This window comes from Xiphophorus maculatus, chromosome 20 (genome assembly GCF_002775205.1).
Source record: "Xiphophorus maculatus strain JP 163 A chromosome 20, X_maculatus-5.0-male, whole genome shotgun sequence".
Taxonomy (NCBI): domain Eukaryota; kingdom Metazoa; phylum Chordata; class Actinopteri; order Cyprinodontiformes; family Poeciliidae; genus Xiphophorus; species Xiphophorus maculatus.
The window spans coordinates 5,939,079-5,956,151 of NC_036462.1; the positions used below are offsets into that span (position 1 = coordinate 5,939,079).

General features: G+C 42.2%; 2 protein-coding genes across 2 annotated transcripts in view; one reads left to right on the forward strand and one right to left on the reverse strand.

Annotated features, from left to right (window-relative positions):
- LOC111605788 (proteasome inhibitor PI31 subunit-like) overlaps positions 1 to 17,073 on the forward strand; it is a 21,673-nt gene continuing 4,600 nt past the window's right edge. The window contains exons 1-3 of the mRNA XM_023324506.1: positions 1 to 94; positions 16,021 to 16,181; positions 16,402 to 16,554. Of these exons, the coding sequence (XP_023180274.1) occupies positions 85 to 94; positions 16,021 to 16,181; positions 16,402 to 16,554 (324 nt within the window). The 5' untranslated portion in view covers positions 1 to 84. The remainder of the gene's footprint in view (positions 95 to 16,020; positions 16,182 to 16,401; positions 16,555 to 17,073) is intronic.
- LOC111612355 (phosphatidylinositol glycan anchor biosynthesis class U protein-like) lies at positions 2,807 to 15,374 on the reverse strand. The gene is made up of 12 exons (XM_023353559.1): positions 14,977 to 15,374; positions 7,739 to 7,803; positions 7,418 to 7,477; positions 7,274 to 7,336; positions 6,916 to 7,025; positions 6,541 to 6,641; positions 6,188 to 6,285; positions 5,687 to 5,841; positions 4,862 to 5,005; positions 4,665 to 4,789; positions 3,459 to 3,601; positions 2,807 to 3,287 (listed from the first exon to the last, which is right to left on the reverse strand). Exons 1-12 carry the CDS (start codon positions 15,104 to 15,106, stop codon positions 3,174 to 3,176), a joined length of 1,308 nt encoding a protein of 435 aa, XP_023209327.1. The 5' UTR covers positions 15,107 to 15,374; the 3' UTR covers positions 2,807 to 3,173.

Consider the following 17,073-nt stretch of genomic DNA (forward strand, 5'->3'; position numbering starts at 1 on the left):
CTCACTTCGGCATCCCAGACATCCTGCCTCCTGGAGCCATTCCTCCGGAGGCCCATTTCGACCCGATTGGACCCTTGAGACGACATGGACTGGGGTGAGACACACACACCACCTCGTGTCTATCAGCACCGATTGAGATCATATTGATCAACATAACGAACTGATCTGGAACAGGTTAGGGTCAGTCTGCAGTCTAATCAAAACCTGGAGTCTTAGTGTTTAAACGATGAAACTGAACCGATTTATCCTCAGACAATAACCCAACACAAAATAAAGAAAATAGAAATAAAGGATGTGAAAACCTCAGTGTAAATAATCATGTTGCTCAGTTTGCGTCTCATAAAGATGAAACTCATCGTCTGAATGCATCTGTTTATTCTCACTAAAAGAAACCAGGGCTGATCAAACAGTTTGATTATTGAAGGTGATCAGGTGTGGAGACAATCCCAGGTATATCAGTAGCTGCATCAAGGTGAGCCGCTACCTGAGGAGCTTTGGCTCTGATGGAGAACATGGAGCCATTGATCAGAGATCAGATTGATCTGCTGGTTTATGAGCGTTTAGATTCATCCAGACTGATCATCCTGGAGCTCTGAGCAGAACTTAAAGCAGGTACCGGTACCGGTACCGGTCCAGCTGCAGCCGTCCTCCAGTGGAGCCGCTCGCTTTGTGAATATGGACAGGAATCATCTCTACTCTGTAAATGTAGCTTCTGCTCATGATTCCTTGATTCAGAATAAACATTTAAATCCCGGCTGAACGCTCCGCTGCTCCAGCAGCATCTGCTCTGCACATCTTTAGGATTTATTTGGACTTTTGTCCTTTAAAATGTAATAGTTTTACTACAGCAGCAGCGCTGAGCTGCTGCATTAACCGGAACGACTCTGTGGTTTTTGTGCTGCTTGGCGTCTCGGCAGACGACAGAACGACTGAGGGCCAGAGCTTCAGCTGTCGTCTCTTTAACACCAGGTTACTGGGGAGATGATATTCTGCCCCATTACAAATTGGAAGTCTCCATTCTCGTCTTCTGGACCCGAGACCTGCAGGCGTTCTCTGCAAAAGCTGTGGCTGCAGCGCAGAAGAACAGGCTCTGTGGTTTTCATGAGGTCACCTCACGTCTCTGATCTCTGAAAAATGCCCCAAGTGGAGGATTTGGAAAGTCTCCAAAGTTTTGGTATCTCTGGGATCTGGGATCTGGGATCTGATTTGTGATCTGGGAGTTTTTCCCTCCTCCTCTTCCTGCGTCTCTGTCAAACTGAAGTGATTTGTGGCTGAAGCTGCAGCTCCACCTTGAGCTCCTTGCTTGGTGTAAAACTGAATTAAAAACCATCCAACCATCATCAGTTGCTGATTCAGACCACAACTTCCAAACCATTTGTAAAGTTAGTTTTCAAATGTTTTTTTTATCTGAAAAGTGTGGCATACATTTGTACAAATTGTGAAGAAGTGTTGAAGCCAACATCGCGACATTATGGACCCAGAGGATTTTTTTCTTATTGCTTCACCTGAATTTGGAAACACTCTGGTGTGTTTCGTACTCAGTCACAACAAACGTCAACTTACAAAAACACAAAAGTGAACTTTAAATATGCTCAGTGAAAACCTGGTTATTTCTTATTTGATGCTGAAAAACAGATGAAAATCAATCTGTTAACTTGGTGTTGATGTTTGAACATCATTAAACGGACAAATAAGAAGCAGCAGATCAGAACCCGGCCTGTCAGCAGAGGGCGCTGTGGCACACCAAAGCAATTCTCTTTCCTCCTGTTTGCATTTTGAATGTTTGTAAAGCGACTATATGAGAAAAATGATTTAGACTTCAAACATATGTCACAAACCACAGTTTAAAGGTAACTTACATGTAAAAGGGTGGTGGCAGCATCATGCTGTGGGGAGGCTCTTCTCTAGCTGAATCCAAGACATCCTGAACATACAGCCAGATTAATGCATATCCATGTCAAACTGGCCTAATCAAAACCCAGCCTTAAAGAACAGCTAGGAACTGATGTTAAATATTAACAAATGGATGTTTACAGATTCCAAAGAATCCAGAGATGTGCAAATGAAACATTTCTCTCCCGGATGATATTTATCAGAATTAATTTAAAGCTCAGGTCAGAATCAATATTTTATTTTATTATAAAAACAATTTTTTTCATTCAGATTCGATTTCTGGATGCAGAAACTGGAAACGGATCTGAATCACCATTCATCAATATTTAGTTTTTAGATCCGTCTTTTAGTGTCTCACAACTAAAACATTCAGTTCAAGTACAAAGAAAAATGTTTTTCTTAATTAGTGCAATTAATTAATTGAAATTTAAACATTTTTAAATGTCAAATTAAAGCAGCAAAGTGTCACAGAAACATTCAACATTTGAGCCTTTAATGTGTGAAACCAAACCTGCAAATATCTGAGAAAACCTGAAATAAAAAATACCAAAAACTTCTGAGCAACAGATAAAAAACTTGTTTTAAATAAATAATCGTTTCACCTGCAGATTATCTGACTAATAAGACATTTTTCCATGTTATAAGTTTAATAATCTGCAGTGGAAACAGAAAGTTTAATGCAAATCAAATAATTATTTAATTAAAAAATGCTCCTACATTTTGCTGAAAAGTTACTTTAATTTAGCTTCGTATTATTTTAAGTGTTATATAATATTTTTTATAAGAAAGGGAAAAAAATACACAAATAAATTTTGTGTTTTGGCAGCTTGGACAATTTTATCTTGATCCATAATCTGCAAAACAAAAAATGAAGTTTTGTTGTTTCCATCCCAGAAAAGATCCAATCAATAACTGAAACCTTTAGAACTTTATATAATCCTGGCATTCTGCTCACAACACAAAGAAATTAAAAGTCATCAAGCAAAATAGACAAAACCAAGTGATGCTGAGCCATTTCTCTGGACATTCACACGTTTCCTACATTTTATGTTTAAACAGAAAAAGTTCTGAATAAAATATTCTCAGATGAAACTTTCCCTCCTGAACAGTTCAGAGTTTGTTCATCGGAAACGGCAGCGAGTCGCTCCGAGTTCTGCACCATCAGCGTTTTTATTCCTCCTCATTCCAGTCTGAGGAGGTTTGATCAGATTTGATCAGGTTCGATCAGGTTCGATCAGGTTCGATCAGCTCGTTGCTCTGCAGCAGCCGCAGGGTGCGCTTCATTTCAGCACCAGCGTCGCCTCCGAGCCGTCCTTCTTCTTCAGGTAGAGCCCGGCCGTCAGGTGGTGCTCCCTCCTCAGGAAGGCGTAGAAATAATCCGACACCAGCAGGATCTGGATCGGAAGCAAAAACACATTTTCAGCAGAAACTAACAGAAAGTTTTATTTTTTTTATCGTCATATAACTAGCAGGTTGTTTCCTGGGTTTCCAGAGATCCGCCTGAGGGTCGGGTGCAGCGACACGGTGATTTTGGCCTGTTTCCGGTTCCGCCCTCGCTGCTTTACCTGCGCCACGTTGAAGAGCAGCGTGATGGCGTAGTAGAAGTTGGAGTTGGCGCTTCCGGCGTAGATCCAGAGATGCCACAGAACCGGGAAGAGAGCAGAGCAGGCGAGCAGAACGCAGGAAACCAGGAAGATGTTCCTGAGGACTGGACAGGCAGGCAGGAGGTTCAGTAGGACCAATAAATCAATAAACCACCGATAAATTATTGATAAACCACCAATAAATTATTGATAAACCACCATTAAATTATAGATAAACCACCAATAAATCAATAAGCCACCAATACATTATTGATAAACCACCAATAAATTATTGATAAACCACCAATAAATCAATAAACCACCAATAAATTATTGATGAACTACCGATAAATTATTGATAAACCACCAATAAATTATTGATAATCCACCAATAAATCAATAAGCCACCAATAAATAAATTATTGATGAACCACCAATAAATCAATAAACCACCAATAGATTATTGATGAACCAACAATAAATTATTGATAAACCACCAATAAATCAATAAACCACCAATAGATTATTGATGAACCAACAATAAATTATTGATAAACCACCAATAAATCAATAGCCCACCAATAAATCAATAAACCACCAATAAACTATTGATAAACCACCAATAAATCAATTAACCACCAATAAGTTATTGATAAACCGCCGTTAAATCAATAAACTACCAATAAATTATTGATAAACCACCAATAAATCAATAAACCACTAGTGAGGTCTACACATGGAAGGAATCTCCACTAATGTTATTGATTTTAGTGATTGATTATTCTGACGCTTAACTGATTAATCAAATAAAACCAATTGATACATTCTACAGATTCTTCATTGATCCACTCCATCCTGAACGACATTTAAAGGGACGGAACCGTTTCCAAGTATGTTGGGTCGCCATGTTACCTTCAGTTGTTATCAAAGTGTTATTTATATCAAATATGACTTAAAAGAAATATGACTTCCTTTAAATCCCTGGATGTTTGTTGGTTCCTTTTACTAGTAAATTCAATCAAAAGCAAAAGTTTGTGCTGCATCTTAAATTATAACAGATTTTAACTCTCTTATCTTATTTTAAAGGGAAATTCCCCCACTGTTGTTTTTAATGCTTTTGTGCATCAGCTGGCCGACCCGCTGACCCCGTTGACCCCGACCTGACCCAGGTGTGCAGTAAACACTCACATCTGTGCAGGTGGCTCCAGACGGGGAGGAAGGCCAGGTAAAGCGCCGTGTCGCCAACGGTGGGGTAAGACTTAAAGATGGAGATCACCGCCAGCTGCATGAACATCAGGAACACCGGCTGGTCCCTGCAGGCCGACGCACACAGAGGTTAGGGGGCGCAGGGAAAGGTCAGAGGTTAATGAGACGGGAGGACTGACTTCAGTTTGATGCACAGAGGGACGGTGTAGAAGAAGACGTTGATCTGGAAGACGCAGAGGAAGAAGAGGCGGAAATGCTCAAACATCTCGGCGAAGAAATACCAGAAGAGGCCGATGTTGGGCGTCAGGTCAGGAACCGAGAGGCTGGAAAAAAAAAAACAGAAACATGGAGCTGGACCAGAGGACATGTACCACAGCGCCCTCTGGTGGAGACACGGAGAACTGTGTTTCTATCCACAGCAATCTGGAAGGGCTGAGATGAACTTCATGCCAAACTCAGCCATCAGAGGGCGCTGCACTGTAACTCTGCTCTTATTTAAATAAAAAAACTCCACCTAAAGTCAAGATACAATTAAACAAAACATTTTAATTTGTTTGCATATTATCCTCGGAGCCAGAAAACCTTCATGGTGACGTTAAATTTATCTTCTCCTGAGAAAACGTGTTCTCTGTTATGGAGCCTGTGTACAGAAGCTTTTGACAATTCTTCTAGAAGAACATCTGTGAGGTCAGACTCTGATGCTGGATGAGACGGCTTGGCTACAGAACCTGCTCTGATTCATCCCAGACGTGTCGAGGTCGGGATCTGTGGTTCTACTGGAACATCGACATCAGAGCTGGGAGCAACAAATGCCTTGTTCAAGTATTAAGAGCTCCCACCACAGGAAGGAGATCAAGCTAAAAAAAAAAAAACAGTATAATTTTTTCCCCCACCAAACTTTACACCTGACATTCTGCAGTCAGGGAAATGTGGTTCTCCTGAGAACTCGTTTATTGGACTGGTTCTGATGGTCCAGAAATCTCCAGTTTCTTTTTCTGACTCACATGAAGCCGTAGACGGAGGGCAGGAAGTCCCAGGAGCCGAGCAGGAAGAAGGACAGGCAGACGATGACGAACAAACTGCCCAGGTACATGAACAGGTACTGGACCAGGAACCACCAGAAGGCGGCGCGCCGCGGGTTCACCGGGACGTACTGGTGCTGAGGAGGGACACAGGCAGGCGGAGAGGGCAAAACATGTCAGTGAAAACAGGTAGTACTCATCAGAAACAGGAAGTATGCTTTAGAAACAGGAAGTACGCTTTAGAAACAGGAAGTACGCTTTAGAAACAGGAAGTACGCTTTAGAAACAGAAAGTACGCTTTAGAAACAGGAAGTACACTTTAGAAACAGAAAGTACGCTTTAGAAACAGGAAGTACGCTTTAGAAACAGGAAGTACGCTTTAGAAACAGGAAGTACGCTTTAGAAACAGAAAGTATGCTTTAGAAACAGAAAGTACGCTTTAGAAACAGAAAGTACGCATCCAAAACCAATCAAAGCTCGTACCTGCATCAGGTACAGCATGGCCGGGGCGCACAGAGTCAGAGGGTAGATGGACTGGTAGGTGGCCAAGCAGAGGAAAATGGCGCTCAGCAGAACGTTTCCTGAAAAACAGAAATAAAATCAATAAAACCAGAAAATATGAAGATTAAACCACAAATTTCAAACGATAATGAGAGGAAATAAATCAACAAAACTGGAAGAGAAATGCTGTGACAAAAACAAGTTATGCTAATGCTAACTGTCGCAATAAATATGAATAAATTAGTAAAAGGTTTTGTGTGTGGCACTTGAGTAAGTCATGGAAAGTATTTCTTTCAGCATCACTTTAGAAAGGAGAGCCTGGCTGTGTGGTCGACCTTTTATGGTTGTGAGGATGAACAGGGAGAGGACGGCGTTGTTCAGGCCGCACGTCGACTTGGCAACGCAGGACAAGATGGTGAACGGGTTCAGCAGGTAACTGCCAGAAAACAAGAAAAAAATAACTAAAACTGGGCTTCAATTATGACTCGTTTTCAGTTTAAACACTAAAAAACTAAAACCATGAACAAACATTGAGTTAAATAATAAACAGCGTTATTTCAGGTGAGCTTTGATGAATATCTTAATTTCTCTCCATCCTGCGTTGCGCTGCTGATTTTTTGCGTATTCATCGTTAACACACGAGGTCGCTGCGTCCTTCCTGATGCTCTCTGAGCAGGAGAGCGCCCTCTACAGGCGCTGCAGGAACTTACAACATGGCTACTTTCAGGGGGATGTAGAACATCTCAGTGGGGCTCCTGATGAGCTCCAGGCAGTCTGCGGGGTAACGCTCCGCCTCCACGGAAAACTTCTGCTTCCTGAACTGAAAAGCAACAAAAACCAAACGTTTTATCACCGCTACACAACGGAAAGTTCACCTTTAAGATATAATATTGGATATACTGAATGAGCAAAAGTTTTGACACAAGAGGTTTTTAACACACTTCTCTTTGACATAGTTATAACATAAAACTAAAACAAGATTCTAATGACACATACGGAGCTTAGTAAAGAATACATTTTAAATTAAAAATTCACAAAATGTATCTTTCTTTACAGATTGATTCTCACCACTTGCTTGTTAAAGTCCTTCACGGCCATGTAAAGAGCCACCGCTGTGATCACGTCCGCCAGCTAACGGGGAAACAGAAACCCACAACAATAAAAGAACTAAAACCAGAGTTTCTCCACTCTGCAGTCATTTATTCCTCCTACCATGAACGTGATTTCTGCATAATCCACCAGAAAGTGAAAGAGGTAAATGATGAGGGGAGTCTGCAGGAAAGAAAAAGATCAAGCATGGCATGTCAGGTGGAATAAATGCTTAATGATAAAATTCATCTCAGCTGGAATATAAAACAAGGAAACTCTGTTTTCTCTGTAAGGAACATCTCAAATACTGAAGCGCTTTATGTTTGAAAACTGAGGCAAAAACAGTACAAAATCAAACATATTCACATTAATATCCAAATCTACATGTACTTTAAAATGGTTTTTAACCAACATGTGCATCAAGAGCCAGATTTGACGTCTTACCTCGTGGAAAACATCGCCGGAATACGGAGAAACTCCCAGATCAAGCAGCGCTAAACCTTCGATAACTGACCAGAAACAGAAACAAAGTGGCTCTGAACGACTATGATTCAATATGTTTAAAATAAAATAAATCTAACACACTGGGATGAGCTGGATGCAGATAGAAACCAAATATTTCTGTATTTTTAATTCAAAATGATCACAACAAACTACAGACAGACAGAATGCTAAAAGAAAATCCTGTTTAAAGTACTTTTAAAATCTGACAACTAAACCATTTCAGTGGAGACACTTTAGAAAATAAGTTTCAATTAAGACTTGAGGCCAGAAACTGAGCAGATCCCATTTCTGATTTGATGGAAGTTAACACATTTACATTTCAAACATAAGAATATGTCGCAGATATGGTTTTGTCTTAGTTTATGGAGATTTCCAAAAATCTCCATAAACTTAAAGTTTGGCATATGATGCATCTAATGCAAACATGGGATGTCACTCATAACATTTGTTACAACAACCACATTTAATTTCCCTTTGGGATCCATAAAGTCTGTAAGATGATTTATTTTTTCCTTTTGAATTAATGTGGTTATATACAAGGTCAGTTACTACAGTTGGTCCATAGTTAAGGAATTGTGCTGTGCATTTAAAAGGAGCCGTTTCTTTCTTCTTCGTTGGTTTTTTGTTTAGGTGTGCCCGGGACGGTTCTGTGCTGTTAAAATGGAGGTTCAATAAAAGTCTGGACAGCTGCGCTATTCCCTCTCAGTGTTCTGCTCTTTCTCCACCCACGACCTCTTATTCTACGATAACACCGATTCAGTTCACATCGTAGTGTTACACTGGTGGCAGCGGGTTTGTGGACGTTTACAGCGGTGAGCACATGCTACACATGCTAACCATCGATAGCTCATTCTGTACGTGCTGAGCGGCGTATATAGCGGCTGTTGAAGACGGACTTTTTTTTCTTTTTGCCCCTACCTCCACCCTCCCTGTCAACCGCCGGTAACAAAGACGAATACCCAGCTATGGCAAGTAATTTTTGGGATCATTTACCATTTCATTCTGCTGGTAGTAGTGCCAGGCCTCACTACAGCCACATTTTCATGGGGGACATGGGATTTTTCAAAATGGTGCAGACGTTTTGAAGTGACGGTTGCTGCTGATCCTGATACCACTGAGGATAGTTTGGTGAAACTGCTACCTACATGGTTAGCGGGTGCTGCTTTCAGTTACTGGGATAGTCTATCTGATGCAGTAAAAGCGGATTATTCAGCCACCAAGGATAAGCTGAAGAACGTTTTTGGACAAACTGCTTATTTGTCGACTTTCCAAAGCTACATTAATGCACCCAGTCGCCTTCCTGGTGAAGCCCTTCCTGTGTTTGCTGCTGAGATTTGCCGTTTAGTCGAAGAAGTTTTCCCGACTTATGGTGATAATGCTAAACAGGGAGAAAAATTTCGACGCTTTATTGCTGGACTTGACCCTTACCTCCAGCTGCAATGTCATGAGCAGGGTGTTGACACACTGGAGACTGCTCTACAGTTTGCTATGCAGATTGAAACTGCTCACCAAGCTAGTAAAGTGTTCACTACCACACCTCCTTTACAGTCTTTGTCTACACCACCAGTTTACCCTGCTGTCTCATCTGGGTGGTCTACTCAGGTTCCTTCACCCACTCCTTTAGGAGTCCACTCAGCTACTGCAGATGATTTAAAGACAATGGCAAAGACTATTGAAACACTGTCGGACAGAGTTCAACAGCTGCAGCTGGCAGTAGACTGCCAGCGTGAGGATGCACATCGCCAGGACAGGCGGGACTATGGATTTCGTCATTGGAGCGCCACTCCAGGTGGACGCCGGGGTGACCGATATTCATCAGATGGATACTATGAGTCTTCTCCACGACACAGAGACTCATCAAATGACCGAAACACACCTCACCACAGTTCCAGTTCCTTTGCAAAGGATGAACACAACCAACGGGATTTACGTACCCGATCTGGATCATCTGAACGCTACACACAGGGCTACAGCTCTTCAACCAGAGGCTATGCTAGTCGTGGCCGCTCTCCTAACCGCTATGAAAGTGGCCGCCGTAGTCACTCTCCCAGCCCGGGGCGAGTACATTTCCAATCTCCTTCACATTCAAACCAGGATCAGGTAAACTATGAGTAGCTGACAATGAGGGCAGATTGCCAGCTACTGACTTCTCCCTAGTCCAGACAGACAATGACACCTACCGGGACACAGCTACTAGTGACGTTACAGGTTTGGCTGATGTAGAGAAGAGGTATGCGTCAGTTGTTCTTGAAGACACTGTAGTACATGCTTTTCTTGACACTGGGGTGGACGTTTCAGTCATTAGTGAGGACTTTAGAATGGCTACACCTGCTCTTTACAGGAAACCCATTGTAAAACAGTTTATTCCTCTCACTGGTGTCACAGGTGATCCCCTTGACTCTGTAGGCTCCATTTATGTGAACCTAAATATTGCAGATAAGCTCATGACACACACACTTCAAGTTGTCAGAAACTGTACAAAGCCAGTCATTTTAGGTTGGGATTTCATGGTGGCAAATGGCATTACGGTTGACACTCGAAACATGACATGCAATGTAGCAGGTACAGCTGTGCCACTAGTTAGTCCACATCTGTATGATTCCTTTATTTAATCAGATAAACCCCGTTGAGATCTAGATCTCATTTTCAAGAGGGACCTGAAACAAACTTCACTCCCCATCGGGGAATCGAACCCCGGTCTCCCACGTATGTTCCCTGTTTGACTGCTGTGTCGGTGTCATCCACCGTTAGCATTCCTGCTATGTCTGAGAGGGTTATCACTGCTACTCTGGACGCACCCCAAAAAGGGTTTTTACATGATGGCTACATTGGTGTGTTTGAACCACATTATACCGACCAGTCTTCTGCTGGTATTGCATGGACTGTGGCCAGGGTAGAACGAGGTTCCATTTCTGTTAAAGTAGCTAATGTTTCACATAGTGATGTCATGTTACATGGTGGTACACAGGTGGGGCACTTTCATGCAGTCTTAGCAGAGGGCCAGAGCGAATTCACCATTATGGGCAGTTCTATCTGTAACATTAATACTCAGAGACCTGACAGTCCCAGAGTAATCCCTCTTGCCGATAGTACCGACTCAGATCTGATGCCTTTGCAGAAAAAACAACTGACAGAGACTTTGGCTTCTTTTGCAGATGTTTTTAGTCAACACCCACATGACTTTGGCAGAACTGACATAGTGACACACAAAATCGCTACAAACTCTGACACCCCAATCTCACAAAGAGCCTACCGCACCTCTCCAGCTATGAAGGCAGAAATTTGCCACCAAGTTGAAACTCTTAAGTCACATGATTTGATAGAGGACAGTTCAAGCCCCTGGGCCAGCCCAGTAGTTATGGTGAAAAAGAAGGATGGCTCTTACAGGTTTTGTGTAGATTTTCGTTAACTGAACTCTGTCACCATTACTGATGCTCACCCTTTACCGAGAGTTGATGACAGTCTAGACGCGCTTTCTGGTTCTCTGTACTTTTCTACCGTGGACATGTCTAGCGGGTACTGGCAAGTACAAATGGATCCAGCAGACAGACAAAAGACTGCGTTTACGACAGGTGACGGTTTGTACCAATTTAAGGTCATGCCAATGGGGCTAAAGAACTCGCCTCCAACCTTCCAAAGGCTCATGGAGCTTGTTCTGAGAGGACTTCGCTGGACAACCTGTGTCATTTATTTGGATGACATCATTTGCATGGGGAAAACCTTTGAAGATCACCTAGGCAATCTCACAGACATTCTCACTTGTTTTTGACAAGCAGGGTTAAAATTAAACCCTAAGAAATGTGACTTTTGCAAACTGCTGTAAAGTATATGGGGCACATTCTGTCTCGGGAGGGACTGGCGTTGGACCCAGTAAACACTGAACGCATCAGAAACTGGCCTGTTCCACGCTCACCGACGGAGGTACGTGCCTTCTTGGGACTGTGTTCATATTACAGACGATTTGTACATAAATATGCCTTTATTGCTCAGCCTCTGCATAGGCTTACCCAAAAACAAGTAGTGTTTGAATGGACAGATGACTGTTCTGCCGCTTTTCAAGCACTTAAGGTGCACTGACTTCACCTCCAATAATGGCATTTCCCAACTTTGATCAACCCTTCATTTTGAGTACAGACGCATCTAATTTTGCAGTTGGTGCTGTACTGTCTCAGACACAACAGGGGCAAGAAAGGGTTGTATCTTTTGCAAGTCATGTACTTTCAAAAACAGAGAGAAAGTGGTCTACATATGACAAAGAACTGTATGCTATTGTGTGGTCAATTTGACACTTTAAACATTATCTGAGTTGCAATCCTTTTAAAATCATCACTGATCATCGTCCTTTGCTCAGCTTAAGGAAGATGGATGTCACGAACGACCCTACCGGACGCAGGGGTCGTTGGGCATTGGAGTTGGACCCATATTAATGGACAATCACCCACAGAGATAGCAAGAAACGTACAAATGCTGATGCCATGTCACGGATACCATTGGGGCAGGACTCAACTGAGGTGACAGTTTCTGCACTGCCTGATGGTCACTCTTCTATTGATACAGAAAAATCTGTGTCACTGGCTGAGTTGCCATGCTCCAGCCCTGAACATTCAGAGATAACCAATGTTGTACCACAAGTGTGTTGTATGAACAATGATGGGACACAGGTGAAACTGGGGTTTGCCACATTACAGCAGACATTATCCAATCATAACATGGACATTGTATCTGCACAACTCTCTGATCCTGTTTTCTTTGAAGTGTATACCTGGGTAAAAAACAAGAAACGTCCCTACCTCAGACAGGTAAAAGGTAGAGTTCAGAGAAAACTGTGGTGGCAGTTTCCTAAGTTATTACTATGTAACGACTTGCTTTGTCGCAAAGGTCAGAGTGCACCAGGGAAACCAGAGGGTTATCAAGTGTTAATTCATCTGCACTTGTTACAGAAACAATGCATTTTCTTCATGGTAATCCTTGTTCTGGTCATTACAGTGCTGAGCGTACATTTAAGAAAGCATTGACAGTGTGTTATTGGCCAGGAATGAGATCTGACATTGAAAACTTCTATAATCTGTGTAAGACATGTGAAGCTTTTAGAAAAGCTGTGCCAAAGCAGAGAGCGCCTTTGAATCTATTCAGACTGACAGACCATTCCAGTTAGTGTGTACTGACATTACTGAACTTCTGGTTACCACTCTTGGTAATAGATATGTGCTTGTGGTACAGGATCATTTTACCAAATATGTAAACGCATATGCTATGTCTGACCAAAAGGCTACCACAATGGCACAGTTACTCTGTGAACGATATATTCCTGAACATGGTGTTCCTGAGGAACTGTTGTCAGATCAGGGACGACAATATGAGTCTGAAGTTATTCACACCATTTCTCAGAGACTGCAGATGACAAAGAAAAGAACCTCCCCATATCACCCAAGAGGGAATGGTGTGGTTGAACGGTTTAATCGGACTCTGAAAGAGCAGTTGGCTCGACTCATTCAGGACTATGGGGGCGAATGGGACCACTACCTCCCTGCTGTGGTACTTTCTTTCAACTCTATTCCTCACTCGAGCACAGGGTACTCACCGTATTTCCTTGCTCATGGTAGAGAACCCCGACTACCTGCTAATGTCCATGTTTCATCACCGAAGGTTTCTGATTGCCCACAGAACTATGGTTCAGAACTGGCTACACGGAGGGATGCTGCTTTTGAGACTGTTCTTCTCCATCGCGAAGAACAAAGACAAAAACGAGAGTACTATTACAACAAAGACACAAGGTTTAGGCCTTATGCTTGTGGTGATCTGGTATGGATAGATGACCCCACCACACAACGACAAAAGCTTTCCCCAAACTGGACTGGACCCTATAAGGTTGTATCTGTGGATGAAAAGGGGCTCCTTTACAAGCTGGTGGATGTGAAATATCCTCAGGCTGTGGCCAAAGTCATTCACTATGATCGTCTAAAACCTTACCGTAGCTCCACTGACACATCTCCAATAGATGTCACTCAATCTGTATTTCCACCAAACAGGGATACACTGCCGAGATATACTGCTTTGTCGGGTTCATTGCCCTGGTCCTTTGGCCAAGCAGCTACACCTCAGGCAGCAGAAAATGCTAGGTCGTTGCTATCTTCGCCAAGGATTCCAACTGGACTCGTCTCCCATCGGCTTGCACAAGCACCCCCCAGCTTGTCACCCACTGGGGGTGCAGTTATTACCAAGTGTGGACGTACCGTTCGGAAACCACGACCACTACTGTTATGAAGAATACTTTGTCTATAGAGTTTTTCATGTTAGAGGTTGAAAAACTGGTTAGTTTAAAAGCAAACGAGAAAAAAAACAAAAACATGTTGACAGTTGTTCTTTATGGGGCATTACTATGAGTTTGTGTCCTTTGTTTGCAACCCCCAGGTGATAAGAGCTACTGATGAGACAGTCTGGACAGATTTTTTTATATATATAACAACTTCATTTGAAATGGGGACATTTCATTTAAAGAGGGGGAAGTATGTAAGATGATTTATTTTTTCCTTTTGAATTAATGTGGTTATATACAAGATCGGTTACTACAGTTGGTCCATAGTTAAGGAATTGTGCTGTGCCTTTAAGAGGAGCCGTTTCTTTCTTCTTCGTTGGTTATTTTTGTTTAGGTGTGCCCGGGACGGGTTCTGTGCTGTTAAAATGGATAAAAGTCTGGACAGCTACGCTATTCCCTCTGTGTTCTGCTCTTACTCCACCCACGACCTCTTATTCTACGATAACACCGATTCAATTCACATCGTAGTGTGACAGTAGTTTTGAATTAAACTGAATGAATCTGGAAAGTAAATATGAGATGAGTTAATTTAAATGTAAGCTGTTGCCAGGTTCGGCTCGGTGCTTCATTATTCTGGTTCTGCTGGTTATTGAATCGCTGACACACAGAAACTCAGATATTTGTTCAAACAAAAAAGAAACATCAATAATCTTTTTTTTTAAGCATAAATTAAGTCCCTGCTAATAGATTGTTCCGTGTGAAACCTGGGCTCTAAAAAAGATTTATCTGTATGTGTGCAGGTTTTAGCAGATGAACCGGTTTGACTTCACCGTTTTCATCGGAGCGGCGAGGGAAAGGGCAGGAACGGACGGCGCTGTAACCTGGAAAAGAGGCCGCGGAGCTCCGCTCCAGGCCGGCTTACCTCGCTTCCAGGCGGTGATCGGAGACACCACCTCCACCCTCTCTGCGATCAGCTCCGCTAGGCTGGATCTGTACAGAGCCGCGCGGATTGTGACGGCTACAATCAGAAGCAGAGACAAGGGAGCCACCATCTTCACAAGGAAGCGATCTCCGCCCGACCTGCGAGGGGAATGATGGGAAATGAAGTCCTATATAGGACCGCTGGTTGTGGTAGCGAAGGAGCAAACAGACCGCCACCAAAAATTAAACTTACATTTAAAATCATGTTAATAAAATTGACAGTATTAATAACAATATTGTTAATACTGTCAATGCTAATAATATTGACAGTATTACATTTAAATTAACATTTTATTTTTGTATTTATTTCAGAAACGAATTATTTCTTAAACAAACATAAATATAATTATTTATCTATTTAATAAAAAGGTTTTGTTTAATGTAACCATACAAAAAGACAATATATAAAGTAATACTTTATAACGGAACGATATTTCTTATATTAGTTCTGTTCCGGAAACTATATGTGTTGCATCAAAACAAAACGAACTTTTCCGTAAAGTTAGAAAAAAATAAAGCAGCAACTTTTCCCCCAGAGATTTATCTCTGGAGAAAATAAAAGAAACTAGGGTTGAAAACTGTATCTGCAATACAGCAATGATTGAATATATGGTAAAACTTTCACTACTGGCTTTAGGGTCACTATTTTTGATCCAAATTCACTCAGAGCCTTCCGCTGTATATCGAGCGTCTTACAATAAAAATTTTTTGTTGCACAAATAAACAGCCTCTTTCTCATCCCAGACTTACACAACCATTAACCTCTGTCGAAATATTTTCGAGTTCAAATGCAATTTAACAGCCGTATAAGGTTCAGTAAGTTTCCGAAATAATTTTATTGTATCACTTCTGAAATTAGTTTCTAATGTGACTTACTCGATTTGACAACGTTCTTGTGCTTTTACTTTGAAATTCCCTGACAGGAAGTAGCTGTGGTTGCTATGAGACTTCAGTGAAGACTTTCGTTTTCCTTTCTCCGGTTTAGATGCGGAGCTGGTATCGGCTGTTGGGAGAAAAATGGCTGGTTTAGAGGCGCTGTACACCTGTGTCGCAGATAAAATCGAGTGTCCGCAGGACGCCGTCGTGTGCTTCGTTCACTGGGTAATGATAAAGAATGGCTACCGGTGCATCGGATCTGGATTCGAGGTGAAAGAACAGTTAATCATTTCAGAACAAAATGCCAGACGTGTGTTAGCTTAGCATAAATCAGTCTGTTTTATTCAGACTTCCAGGGGAAAACTTTGGAGTTGTGAAAAATGTCTAGTCATCTTTGGGAGGCTAACGCAACTGCGTGATGATAGACACTCTAATATGGTCATTATTTAGACTGAGTCTCTTCTTTTTCTTTTTCTCTGTTGTATTGTAGCCTAGCAGCCGTGATAAAAAGTCAGAGCTGCTTCCTGCTGACTGGAGCAGCAACAAGGAGCTGTACAGCCTGCGCTACAGAACCAGCGACACAGACACCGTGATGGTGCTGAAGGTCATCGCTGTGGACTCCACGCTCATCTTCAACTTAATGGTAACTCAAAAAACAGGACCGGCTTCTCTCTGCAGTTAAAATGAAAGTAGCTGATGCAGAGGATTGATGCTAATAATCACACAGGGAGCCGGATAAAACAAACAACCACACACATACACATGTTTGCGCAGCTATCTCTGTGGGGACTTTGCATTGACTACCATTCATTTCGACAGCCTAAACTTTACCCTTACCTTTGCCCTAACCCTACCCATTACATACCCAACCCTAACCAAAACTCAATTCACACCTTAGTCCTAAATGTGACCCCTGACCCACAAACAGTGTTTCCCCTTGTGGGGACCAGGCTTCAGTCCCCACAAAGAGCAGTCCCCATAACGTAGTATGTTTCAGGAAAATTGTCCCCACAAGGTATTAGAAACAAACACACACACACACACACATTTAAGGAGAATTTAGACAGGCCAATCAACCTAACATTCATGTTTTTGGATTGTGGGCCGGGAATCGAACCAGGACCTTCAGTGCTACCAACTGCGCCACCGTGCAGCTTGCTCA

Bases quoted from the DNA above. Each gene is read 5' to 3' on its own strand.
- LOC111612355 (XM_023353559.1), bottom strand. From the start codon at position 15,106: ATGGTGGCTCCCTTGTCTCTGCTTCTGATTGTAGCCGTCACAATCCGC. The intron at 5,006-5,686 runs GTGAGTCAGAAA...TTTTTTTTCCAG, and splicing joins CCCTCCGTCTACGGCTTCAT to CCTCTCGGTTCCTGACCTGA. The intron at 3,602-4,664 runs GTGAGTGTTTAC...CTGCCTGTCCAG, and splicing joins CTGGAGCCACCTGCACAGAT to TCCTCAGGAACATCTTCCTG.